Raw genomic sequence first — 12,903 nt, 5'->3', positions numbered from 1 at the left:
ATACCCATAGAGAAGTAGGGGTGAAAGGGACCTCAAGAGGTCACCAGTCAAACCCCCTGCCTGAGGCAGGGAAGGTCATATGTCCCATATGGGGATTGAGCCTGTGACCTTGGAGTTATTAGCATCACATGCTAACTATTGACAGTTGATTTTTAAAAATTGCATATTAGATAATTTTGAGATAATTTATCCAGAACTTTTTTCAAATAGAGTTCTTTATCCTAATCCACTTTAAGTAAAGAATATGTTTATAGAACATTTGATATATTAAATTTATAAATGATATACTACATTTGGAAAAGAAATAATCTTTCCCCAAGAGCTACAATTTTGAGATAGATTCTAACCTCATAGAAGTTAAATTATGGAAGATATTCAAGTGTCAAGGCTAGATAAATTAATTTTGAATATAGTCATAGATAATAAGGTGAGAAGTGACCACTGTAATCATCTAGTTTGCCTTTTTCTGTAACATAGGCCAGAGGACTCGCATGAATTAATTATTAGTTAAACTAGATCATATCTTTTAGAAAAACATCCAGTCATGATCTGAAAGTTTCTAGTGCTGTCTTGAAGAACCCACCATACAACCCTTCATGACTTGTTTCAATATTTAACCCTTTTCACTATGAAAAATGCTTTCCTTATTTCTGGTCTAATTTGCCTGGCTTCAACTTCCAGCCATTAGATTTTGTTAGGCCTTTGTCTACTGGACTGAAAAACCCATTATCAAAGTCTTTTTTTCCCTGTGTAGATATTTACAGAATGTAATGTAATCATTCCCTAATCTTCTAAAGCTAAACAGGTTGTATTTCTGGTACCTTTCCTAGTAGCATGTTCTCCAATCCTGTAATCATTCTTGTGGCTCTTCTCTAACCATCTCCAACAGTGGTTACACAAGTGCCAAATACAGAGGTAATGCACCTATTACTTCTACTAAAATTTCCCAGCTTATGGTTGCATCTACATGTTGCCCTACTCCAAAAGGAAGTACTAGAGCATGGCACCACAGCAACATTATCATATGGCAACATATAGACACACCCTATATATCCACAAATGTCACATACCCTTTGGGCTACAGCATTATATTGGGACTATATTCATTTAATTATTCATTATAAACCCCTTTTGTCAGAGTCACTACTTCTTGGACAATTATCAAACAAAGGCAATATATTTCCTAAGTTACATCAGGGTCAATCTTTCACCTCTTATATAGGCAAATCTTTTATTGTATGTATGTACACTGACTGAAGGAATCTTTTTCTGATCCTGAAATATGCTGACATAACAAGAAAGGAAATATCACAGTAATAAAAAATATACCAGTGTGGGGTGAGTGTTCAGTACAGTACACGAGGAGATAAGTATACATATTCCAAACAGGTATTGAGAATTAATCATGCCAAATGTTATAATGTGCCAATTCTTGGTGAAGACATAACCATTTAATATGTCAGAGTAAACCTCTGTATCATCCAACATACTTAGGCTCATTTATGATGGCTTCCATTATCAGATTACTACATTCCCTATCTGAGAGTCAATCTGCTAAGAAAATGTGATGAGAATAAAGACATACAACTCTGTATATGAAAGAATTATAGTGATATATCCTGGTTTAGGTAGATTTTTTAAATAAGTGATTTCTGATTTTATAGCAGCTATAAACATCAGAAAGGAATAGGAAGTAGTATAAACTACCTCTTTCATGGACAAAGGAAGCAGGATATGCTTGTGAAAAAAATGCTTACTAAAGATAACTATCAAAATGTATTTAGTTTAACTAACTTGGATTAGGCACAGACATTACACTCTTACTGGTATAAGTGATTGAAAACCAGTCTACACCTGTAACAGAACAGAAGTTGAGCACACAAAACTGGTCTATACCCATTACAGAACAGAAGCTTGGTACATATATACTGGTTTAAAAATGGCAGAACTCAGTCTAAGATTTGCCCCCACAACAAAAGGGCAAATGTATGTTCTGTTCACTATCGATCTAAACTACAATGCTTACAGAAAATCTAAGCAGTAATTTAGATTGATTCTGCCTTGGGCTTTTTGAATGTATGTACCTAGCCTTGGAGTACTACTAGTAGAACCAATGCCTTTGGATTACAAAGGTTTATATTTTCAGTTTCACATGCAAGGTACAGTCTAAGAACAGGGTATTACACTATGCTTGTTGGCTTTTATTTCTCCAGTCTAAAGAAGAACATTTTGCAACCAAAAGGTTGCAAAATGTTGGGATAATTAGCTGATAACTGCATAGTTGGGATAATTCTATCCCAACTATGAAGTTGGTCCCATAAAAAATATCACCCTAAGAAATCCTTATTTCTCACATAATTCCTGGACCATAGTGGCTACAATATCATTCTTAACACTACTATAAATCTTGCTAGTCTTTCATGAACCATAGATAACCAAGATAACAATTAGTGATGGGAGTAAGATTGCTACTCCCATTGGTACTGGGCTTGCTAGGGAAAAGAAAGCCACATGATGTACAAGGTGCACTATTTGAAATAAAAAATCCTTTTAGTTGTTTCTAGGGCTGTGTGAAGCTTCGGTCACCGATTTGATTCAGAGGAGATTTGGCCTAATTTAGTGGCCAAATCTCCGAATCCAATTTGAATCAGGAGACCCATTAAAAGATCTGAATCAAATCTGAAGCCTCCAAATCAATTGGAAAAAGATTTGGAGAGATTTGGAGTTTCTTGGGACAGCAGGGGTAGCGAGGATTGCCCCCCTCCCTCCCTCCCTGCCTGGCACCCATGCAGCAGCTGCCCTATGGCACGGGTGCAGTGCAGCTTGGCAGGGTCCCACACATTGTCTGGGAGATGGGGCAGATCCACCTGTCAGCTGGATCTCGGCACTGCTCAGCCCCAGTGGCCCCAGGTCCCAGACAGCGCACAGTACCCTGCTGAGCTCTGCTGCACCTACACAATGTGACAGCTGCCACATAGGTGCCAGGCAGCAGGGGTGATCCCCGCTGCCCCCCACTGCCTCATGCTGCACAGGAGGGGTCTGCCACGAGCCCTCAGAGGCCCTGATTGCTGCTGCTGCAGCTGGTGAGTGTGGGCTTTTTTTTTTTTTAACTGCTGGGGCCGGATGGGGGTTGGGGCCAGGCATGGCAGCCATGGGGGCTTCTCTTGTGGCTGCCCCCACCTGGGAGGAGACAGGCACAGCGGGGGGAGCCACAAGAGAACCTGCAGCCACCCAGCTGTGCCTGCCTGTCTCCAGCTGATTCAAATCTCTGAATCAGCGCTGAATCAGCAGCAAATATCCAATCTGATTTGGCTGAATCGAACCGGGACAGTGATTCGAATCATCAGATCAAATCACTGTCTTCCAAATAGGCTGAATCCAAATCGAATACTTAACTATTCACACAGGCCTAGTTGTCTCTACTGTCTAGCTTGTAAAGAGTCTTCCTCTACATCACCTATACAGCTTCTGGTAAATGACAGGGGTGGATCCAGGGTGCATTCACTGGTGCACTTGCACCCCAATGCCCCTTGGATTCCTGGTCAACCCAAAGTTTAAAACCAACTTCCAAGCAGTAGCAGCATTATTTCCAGTCAGGCAGTGCTGAGGCAGTCATTTGACTTTCTGGCTCATTACAACGTGCCTGATTCCTTCTAAACTCTTCATTCCATGGGTGTTAACAACCCTCTCCTTTTTAATAGTCTTGATGTTCCACCAATCAAGTTATCTTTGCTCTGCAAGTTTGCTGTCTGTTAGCTGCTCCTGGGAGTAAAGTTCCTATTTCACAGTCCTTCAGATTGTTTTAAACTCATTCCAATGAAATTATCTTTGCTTTTGCTTCAAGCTTAAACTGAATAATACAGCCCTAGACCCCTTGCATATTAGTAAAGCTTCTAGTTTATTTTTAATTGGAAAAAATGTGCATAGTATTATATGTGATGATCAGGGTTCTGGGTTTTCCATTTGCCATGGAAAAACATGGAAAAAATGTGAATTTTCTCCTTTAAAGGAAAACAGCTGGGAAACCACAGGTTTCCCCTTGCAGGCTGGCAGAGTTCCAGGGGCTGCTTGGGGCTGGGGGAAGGAGACATAGTGGGCAACATGTGCATGTCTGCGTGTCAACACATCCACATGGCAGCCAGGCAGCAGTGGAAAGCAGCTCCCACAGCTCCCTCCAGGTAAGTCTATGGGCAGTGGGGTTACAGATGACTCATCAGGGGGCAGAAAGGTACAGGTGACATGTCAGGAGGCAGGGGGACACATGCACCCCCATATTTCTGTGACCAAAGTGGGACGCGGGTCATGGGGTTGCAGCCAGGCCAGACCAGCTCCAGGCAGAAGCCACCTCCATGGCCCAGTAAGCAGGACTGAGGACAGGAGGGAGCGCTGCACTCTCATGACCACCAAGATGAGGTGCCCCCTGCCTGCCCAGCATATCAGGACACCAGCATATCAGGGATGCTCAGCACTACAAAGCAGCAGGGGGAACAGCCGCATTTGTCTTGCATCCTGATGAACAAAGAGGCAGTGGGGGGAGGGGGAGGGAGAGGGCTCTTGTTTTCCATGATAAAAAAAAATAAAATCAAACACCAAAATATATAGGTATTTAGAATATATTTTATTATAATGAATGAGCCACTGGTAAGCTTCCAAACTACTTTAATATTGTAAATATATCAATAAAACATTGTGTTCAACTGATACTTATATATATAGTGGTGTTTCATTTTAATCGTGGATAAACATGGATTTTTTATTTTTAATCAGAGAATTTGTGATTTTTAAACAGAGAAAACCAGGATCCCTGGTGATGATGAATCTCACCATTTGCACATCTCTTTTCAAAATCCTAGATCCGCCCATGATAAAAGAGTATCCCAAAATGTAAATCAATACCATAGAGTGAGGGGCTATTTTGGTATATTGGTTCCATAAAAGAACCAGTGGTTCTCCAAAACATAAGGGCATGTGCGCAAATCCCACACAGATAAAGGTGTAAATTGATTAAACAAAAAAAGTTAGATACAGGGAGACATATTAAAAATAGAAAGCTAAAACAACTTAGACAGAGAGCAAAATCAGCATATGAACTACTTCTTCATATGGACAATAACTAGATCATAGGCTTCAAGGAACTCACAGACACATTTCATAACACAACTCAAAGGATTCGATATTACTACTCAAGCTCTGGAACAAGGATCCACTTTATTTTTACTTTGAACATGCCTTTCAGATTCAATTGATTACCAAGTTATTGTTTCCGATATAAGCAGACAATGCATTCCCAACCTGTGCTCAGCAGAGACTATCATGACTAATGGACGTCTTTGTTGAATAATGCAAACCAGAATAATGCAGACCAGCTGCAAGAAACATATCTGTAAACTGTACTTCTCTACTTCTCTTGAATTACTTGCTTGAATTACTTTACTTGAATAAAGAAACTGTTTATATAATTAAAATCTTGTTCTTCTGAACCCCTTTCCACAACAGCGCTGGATTCACAAATTTAAAAGATCATGGGTGTAAAAATTGGTAGCAAACAGCAGTATCTAATTCTACTCTACATTGTGATGTGAATACACTTCCTGCCAGAGGTGCAGAAGGACAGGTTTGTGCCCTGGGTATCACCTGGGTATCAGCAACACAGAGGGGCAGTGCTAGCTGCCATAGTGCTGATGGTGGTGGTCCCACTGTGGTGGGAGCTATTTTTGCAACACCCTCAAAGGTGGTGCCTAGGGTTGCTACCCTGGTCACCTCCTCCCTCACCCCCGCTAATTATGTTATTGTTCCCTGCTGTATTAAAGCCTGTGTAGACTACCCACATACTAGATCTGGGGGCCCTAGGTTTTGTACATTTTCTATTTCCTGGGTTAGGTTGCCCAAGAACTTATGGGTCTAATGCAGCTGAAGGAGGGTGTTCTGCTTAGCTGCCAGTACAGAACTGTACTTGATTGTTATCCTTTCTCTAAGGCAAGGGAGAAGCAGAGAGAGTTTAACATCAAAGATAAGTCAGAGCAACAATGCCTCCTGTGCCTATTCTTACCTGGAGGCAGTTTGCAAGCCCCTTCTTGTCATGTTAGGGCCTACACGTACAATATAACCCTGCATATTTTAAATCACTAGAGCAGAAGACCTTAAACCCTCAAATAAAGCCAAATCCTAAAATAGAAAATCATATTTCTAGCAATGTTGTGTGAAATGTGTTTTGTTTATTGCAGGATATACCAAGGTTAGAATTTGTAATGGAAAGGATGATCACTAAGGCTAGGTACAGACATTCAAAAAGTCAGAGGCAGAATTGATCCAAGTTACTTTATTTTCTGTAAGCAGTGTAGTTTAGATTGGTAGTGAACAGAACACCTATTTGCCCCATGGCAGTCAGGGGGGCAAATCTTAGAAATATTAAGACTATGCTCTGCCATTTTTAAACTAGTCTATGTATGCAGAACTTCTGTTCTACTATGGGTATAGACCAGTTTCCGATCCCTTATACTTGTAAAGGTGTAATGTCTTCACTTGGCCTAAAGTTTCCTGTCTCATGCAGGTGTCATTTCAGACAGTGCCTTCCTTTTTTTTATCATCATAGGCATCACCTTTCTGCACACTTAACTTCATGTGTTGGAAATAAGGTCCACAAAGCTGAATAAATATAGCAATTTTAGAGTGTTGCCAAAATAATTTTCTAGGATGGCATTACTCTTCCCTTCTATATGTGAAATCAATATTCAAGAAAAAGTGTTTCATCCAAATTTAGGTAAAGGAAAATATTTTATCTGTACCTATATTTTATCAAAAGCTCATTCAAAAACTTCAATGACTTTTTAAAAATGAGTGTATTATATGTTTTCAGTAAAAAAAAAATCTAGATTGTACCTGCTAACACATTATTGCCTACTTGTCCACAAATAATTAACAACAGTTGACTGGAGCAAATATTTCAGAAGTACCCAAATGCTATTTTCAAAATACATAAGGTCATACTTTTAAGTCTATTTCAACACTTAAATATTCATTTAAAATAGAGGAAGTTGGCAACTAAGTACCTTTGATGATCTGAGCTTTAGAAGTCTAAAGCTTGTTGAAATGTAATGGGTCTGATATTCTCAAGAGCTAGACTTACAAAGGTATTTAGATGCTTTAGGATGCAGATCCATGCTTAGTGAAATTCATAAAAGCCTCCAAGCAGCCTAGATGTCCAACTTGCAGTGAAAACAGTGGAATTAATTGGATACAAAAGTTCATTCATATCAATGGAATCTGTTGAATGCAATGGGAGTTGGACTTGGCAAAATTAATTTGGGGAAAAAATTACAAACAAAAAAAAAGAAAAGAAAGAAAAAAGTCAATGGGTGCTTTGAAGATTTAATTTTCATTGAAAATTTAAATTTCTACTAGCTGAATCATTGCTTTCCTGGTTGTTTTGTCCACATAAGGACCAAAACATTTGGTCTTTACTATATAGTCAATATCCATCATAAAACCTTTGACAGTGTTTCAAACTATGAGAATTGGGCTCTTTGAAGCTTTCAAAGGAACATTTAGACCTTATGTTGTAATCTACAAATTATTTTAGAAGAAATGTTTTCTATAGGGATTTCCTCAAGAGGAATTTAAGTTACTGAAGTCTCAGGTTTTTTTATATGAAACTACTTGGCTTTGAGTAATAGTAGCAGGTATAATCCTGAATAGTCAGCATGCAGTGTTTTCATTTTTAAGTATTCCCAACAGAAGTGTCAGGGAAGTATTAATTATGAAGTATTATGTGAAGTACAATGTGTTTGAAAACATAAAGAAATTTTACATATTTGTGAGCTAAAACTGACCTTCTGCTCCATAAGTAATGTGTTTGTAGGGATTGCTGCAAAAGCCTTGTAACTTGTCTTGATCTTGTATTGCTAGAAGGGTTGAACCAGAAAGCAGGAATATGAATAAAAAAGGGGGAAAGGTATGATAGAATTAAAGATAAGGTTACCAGTCTCACTGACAAGTTATCAATAACACAGTGATTGCAGGTTACCTGAAAAAGTCATTTCTTACAGAACAGGTTTGCAATCCTTGGCACTACCTTCACTTTTTTATTAATATTTTAAGGAACTAATATCTAAATATCTTATAGATAAGAAATAAACAGAGCTGGGTGAAATATGAGTAACAGCACATACTTTCTTCAATGAAGTTGACCGTTTTCTACTTGAAGTATTCTCTCCATTAGGCCATTTAGTCTTTTACAATTTTTGTTGTAAAAGATTCAGTAAAATTATTGTGCAAGTATACCTCTGCCTATAACATATGTCTTAAAATTTACGCTCCGCACCTGCCACATGGTCCTGGATCACTGAAGCCAATGGGTCATTGACTTTAATGAAATAGACTAAGATTCCTGTAGCTCGAGTTATTTGTTATGTATACGCTGTGTAGATTAGTTGAACAATCCATGTGATATTGTTTCTGAACCCAGACTGGATAACTCCAACCTCCAAAAAACTTTTCAAAAAAGGAAACGAACCGTTCCAGTATAAACAGCTAGGAAATATCAACACATAAGCTAAGCATAAATATTTAGCATGCATCTATTTGCATTGTTATTTGCATACACTTTGGTGCGTAGTAATCTGATTACACCTGAAGTCAGGTGGCGAGGCATCAAAATGGGTATATCACATACAATTTTGTGTGGACTTTATTGCTTGCTGAAAATCTGTGGCATACTATATAAAGAAGCACAAACACATTAAAAGGGAAGAAAGTAGCATTTTGCTAGTGACTTCATCGGCAACATAACCTAAGTCAATACGGTAATAAATAAAAAGAAAAACAGATTTGTAGAGGGAAAATAACCAGTAAAAATATAATTAAATTAGGCAATGCAATAATATATAACACATAAAGTGACAAACTCCCAAGGTGAAAAAACCTGGAACTAAAGATTTTTCATTAATCTTTGAGTCATTGTTTCTGGGATGCATATGTTGCTTACAGCTCCTGTAAAACTTGTGCACAATACAGTAAATTAAAGGCAGAGTAAAATACCTTGATCTTGAATAAACTGACATTTCTGTTTTTAGCTCAGATAACAATAGAGCAAAATTTTTGTAGGTGTACTCATTAAACTGTGAAAATCCTAGAGCACATCAAGTAATTACATGCCTATTTGAATGTTCATTTACTTGATTTTCTCATATAAACACAGTCTGCCGCTGAACAGCTAGTTTTGTAGACATACTAATTTCAAGCTTAAAACTTCAGGTATTTAGTGTCACTTTCATGCAAATAATTTTTGTATATTTAATAGTTTATATGGGTATGTTTTTGCATATGTATGTGGTCACACATGCATGCGTCCATACACACACACACACACACACACACACACACACACACTGACCAAAGCATAAAGACTGGTAAAAAAATTGTGTAGTGTTACCAGAAGTGTATCCGTCAATTATGACTAACTGTTCTTTCAACACCATTATTGTGATCATTCCATTGAGACCATAAAGGCTTTTTAAGGTCCTTACAATCTTCAAGTTATGCTGTGTTAAAACAATAACGAGCAAATCTCACTCTTTGTGCATGGGAAAGAAAGAGAGGAAACGAGAAAGTTTTCTTTTCCCATACTGTCTCTTCCACATGGAAGAGTCAATGACTTTGCCAATTTCTACTTCAGGACTAATGAAAGTCAAAACATTCCTCACTCCATAGGTGAACCTGTGGCTCTACTGAAATCAGCACAAGTTTTGTCAGGCTTTCACTCCAGAAGGACCTCCTTCAGGAAAATCAAGGAAAGTCCAGCTGGGTCTTTTGTTAGGGACCATAATCTCAGACATGTAGCTTCTGGAGAAAGAGCAGGCAGCCAGAAAACAAAGTTCCATAATAAGAAAGAGGAAGACAAATGAGTACATTAAACTTTACGTACACATGGGAAATGCACATAATGACAGGCAATGTAAAGAATGGAAAAGAGGACAATATGAAATAAGTTATATATATGCAGTTGATTTGGGGGATAGAAACAAAATCTCCACCCTCTACAGCATGAAAGTAACTAGAGACAATTTTCTTAACTAATCATAAACAACTTTGTTTTTCTTTCAAAGTTTTACATGATGCAGATGCAACATGGGTCATCCATCCCTGTTCAAGTCTTCCACTAATATTTTTCATTGTTATTGAGCACAAATAACCACTAGAAACTAGACTGTGCCTTTACAATCAGGCCAAGTCTGCCCTTCTTACAGGATCAAGTGATTTTTATGAATATTTCAGCCATGCCTTTTAGGAGTATAGGATGTGAAAAAAATATGGGATGTGAAAAAAAGATTATTAGAAATAGAAGTTTTCTAAAGCATTAGAAACCTCAGGACTTTTTCTTTTAGACATTCATGTGCTTGAGAGCTCTTCAGCAGGGGAATGATGTACTCAGCAGACCACATACCAGAGATATCACACTGAGTGGAAGCCAAACATATACAAAGAATAAAAAAAAAAAGTTTAATAGATTGTACTTCGTGCTATTCTTACCCAGTATGATTGCATTCATCAAAACAGTGTTTCCTACACAGCAGTAAAACAATGAAGAGGGGGATAAGGAAGTTGATAAAAATATATAAATAGAGAGGCAAGTAAAAAAAAATTTTTTTTTCTAAATACAAAGAAGTGCAAGATAGAATGTATCTTCAACTCCTTCTCTTGAATTTAAACAATAACATGCTAACAATATTTTTTTGTTGTTTGTTTTTTCAAACCTCCTCCCAAAATTTTCAAACAAAAACAAATTTTTTGGAGGAAAATAAGCAATCAGAGGGAGGGAAGAAATAAATGCATTTCTGCATTTAATTTTGAGGGCAATATTCCATCACAAAAAAAATTGGATGGAAAATTTCTTAGCAGCCCTAGTAATAAGAAAAAGCAAGTGCAGTTTCAAATCATATACTGTATTTTAACTCAAATCCGAGATGAGTTTTTTCTCCCATTTAACATGGGAGGGAAAAAAACCTTGTTTTTGATACAGCTATGAGGGCCAAGGCCAAGACCACAGCAGCCATTTTTCTGCTCCCTGTTTAGGACTAGTGTAGCAGGGGACAGGGCATGCAGCAAAGGAGAGCAGCAGTATGAGGAGGGATTGCACATGTGAGACCACACAGCGTGGGGTGGAGAGGAAGCACAGAAGAGACTGCATTGGGGCGAGGGAAGGCAAGGAAGACCACATAGTACAGGGTGGGAAAGAAACTTTGGGGACATCCCATAGTGCAGAGGGTAGCATGGGGGTGAGCACACAGTGTGGGGGAGAAACCTTGGGGAGACCACACAATTCAGGGGGAGAATCATTGGGGAAACTATACAGTGCAGTAACAGGCAAAGCAACAAGAAGGACAGGCAGTAGGGGGGTAGGGACCAGAGGGGGGGGCAAGTGACCAGGAGGACAGGGAACAGGGAACAGGTGCTGGAGGGCTCAAGCACTCAGGGGTTAAGGGGCAGGCAAGGGGCACAGGTCAGGCCACCTGCCCTTACTACTTTCCCTGCAGGTATCCCAATTTATTACTTGCCACTATTAACATCTGACTAAAAGTGTTTAGGTTGTATAGTGACAACAATGGTGTAACTAGGATAGGGTGACCCAGGCCACCAGCCAGGGGGCACCAATGGGTGGGGGAGAGACAAAAAAACATCAATAGGTAGTCACAGCTGCCCCTGTGCCTCAGGAATCCCATAACATCCCTATGCCATTGGGTGACAGGCAATCTATAAAGAGAGGTGACTGTATTAGAAATATGTTGCTGTCAGTGCAGATATCCTGGCTTGCATATCAAAAGGTGTGTCTACATTGTAGCTGCAAGAGCAACTTCAGTGTACCTGCCCTGAACTAGCCTTAAACTAGATACTTCAGGTTCCAATAGCATTCAAGTCATAGCAGCAAGGAGCTCAGAACAGGGTTATTTACTGTGCTTCTCAGGTATGTTTTGCAACCTGTGCTGTGCTGTAGCTAGATTGCTACTGGCATATCAGCTAGATTGCTCCTGGCATATAAACTAACTTATTGAAAGCTACCTGATGGACCCCAGCAATAAAGTAAGGCTGTGGTAGTGTGGGAGCTAAGATGAATGGCTGACAACCCAGAGTTGCAAGTTTGAGGCCATAGTAGAAGCACTTGTAGTGTGGCCCTGTCAGGTTCCAGCAAAACTGTGAATTCTGCTAAATATCTTGTTGCAAGGATGTGAGAAGGGAACCACAAAGCAGTCATTACTGTGATTAATTCATTGCTGTACTCTGGCTAAATACAGGGCTTTTTTCTGCACATTATCATTTATATTTTGATATAGTAACATACATGCCAATGTAGCCCCCATTCATACAATTATTCTATAGTATATAAAAGAGCCATTGTTACAAATGACATGATAAATACTGTTGTCTCCTTTTTGCATGACAAAGAGCTACTGAATAAGGAATGCATGTAGGAATGAGGTCAGAATCAAGTGAATTAGGGCCCTAAGGACTCCTAGGCCACGTTCACATGAGCACACACGTGAATTTTGAGGCACCACAAAATGCAGCCCACACACATGATTTGATTCTCCACTCTGCATATTTGGAGTGTGAAGCCAAATTTAGACATGGGGAAATCCTGGCATCAAGAACAAGCTTGTGGAAAAAAAGCAGGGCAGTACACATAGCAGCAGCCTGCACCTCCTGAAACCAGAGCCTGGCTGGCCAGACCCATGCTCTAGCTGCTGGCCAGGCTCCACACACCTGGATTGCCACCACTACAGGCCTGGGAGGCCCCCAGGACCCACAGGTAAGGCTTCCCTACCCCACCCAGAGCATTTTTCCCCACCCTAACCCCATGCGCAGGGGCGTGCACCAGGGCAAAAAGCAGTGGCACTAATTTGTGTTGCT

At 39.4% G+C, this 12,903-nt stretch overlaps 1 protein-coding gene across 1 annotated transcript in view; it reads right to left on the bottom strand.

Moving 5' to 3' along the window:
* Positions 1 to 853: 853 nt before the first annotated feature.
* Positions 854 to 12,903, bottom strand: part of LOC102381454 (muscular LMNA-interacting protein-like) — a 36,645-nt gene continuing 24,595 nt past the window's right edge. Inside the window, exons 5-7 of the mRNA XM_025195628.1 lie at positions 7,830 to 7,901; positions 6,026 to 6,030; positions 854 to 872 (exon numbers count right to left, since the gene is read on the bottom strand). Coding sequence (XP_025051413.1) covers positions 854 to 872; positions 6,026 to 6,030; positions 7,830 to 7,901 — 96 coding nt within the window. The remainder of the gene's footprint in view (positions 873 to 6,025; positions 6,031 to 7,829; positions 7,902 to 12,903) is intronic.

The sequence above is a fragment of the Alligator sinensis genome, unplaced genomic scaffold (assembly GCF_000455745.1).
Source record: "Alligator sinensis unplaced genomic scaffold, ASM45574v1 scaffold2083_1, whole genome shotgun sequence".
Lineage (NCBI taxonomy): Eukaryota > Metazoa > Chordata > Crocodylia > Alligatoridae > Alligator > Alligator sinensis.
The sequence above is the reverse complement of the archived record's forward strand: the minus strand, read 5'-3'. Positions and strand labels throughout refer to the sequence as shown.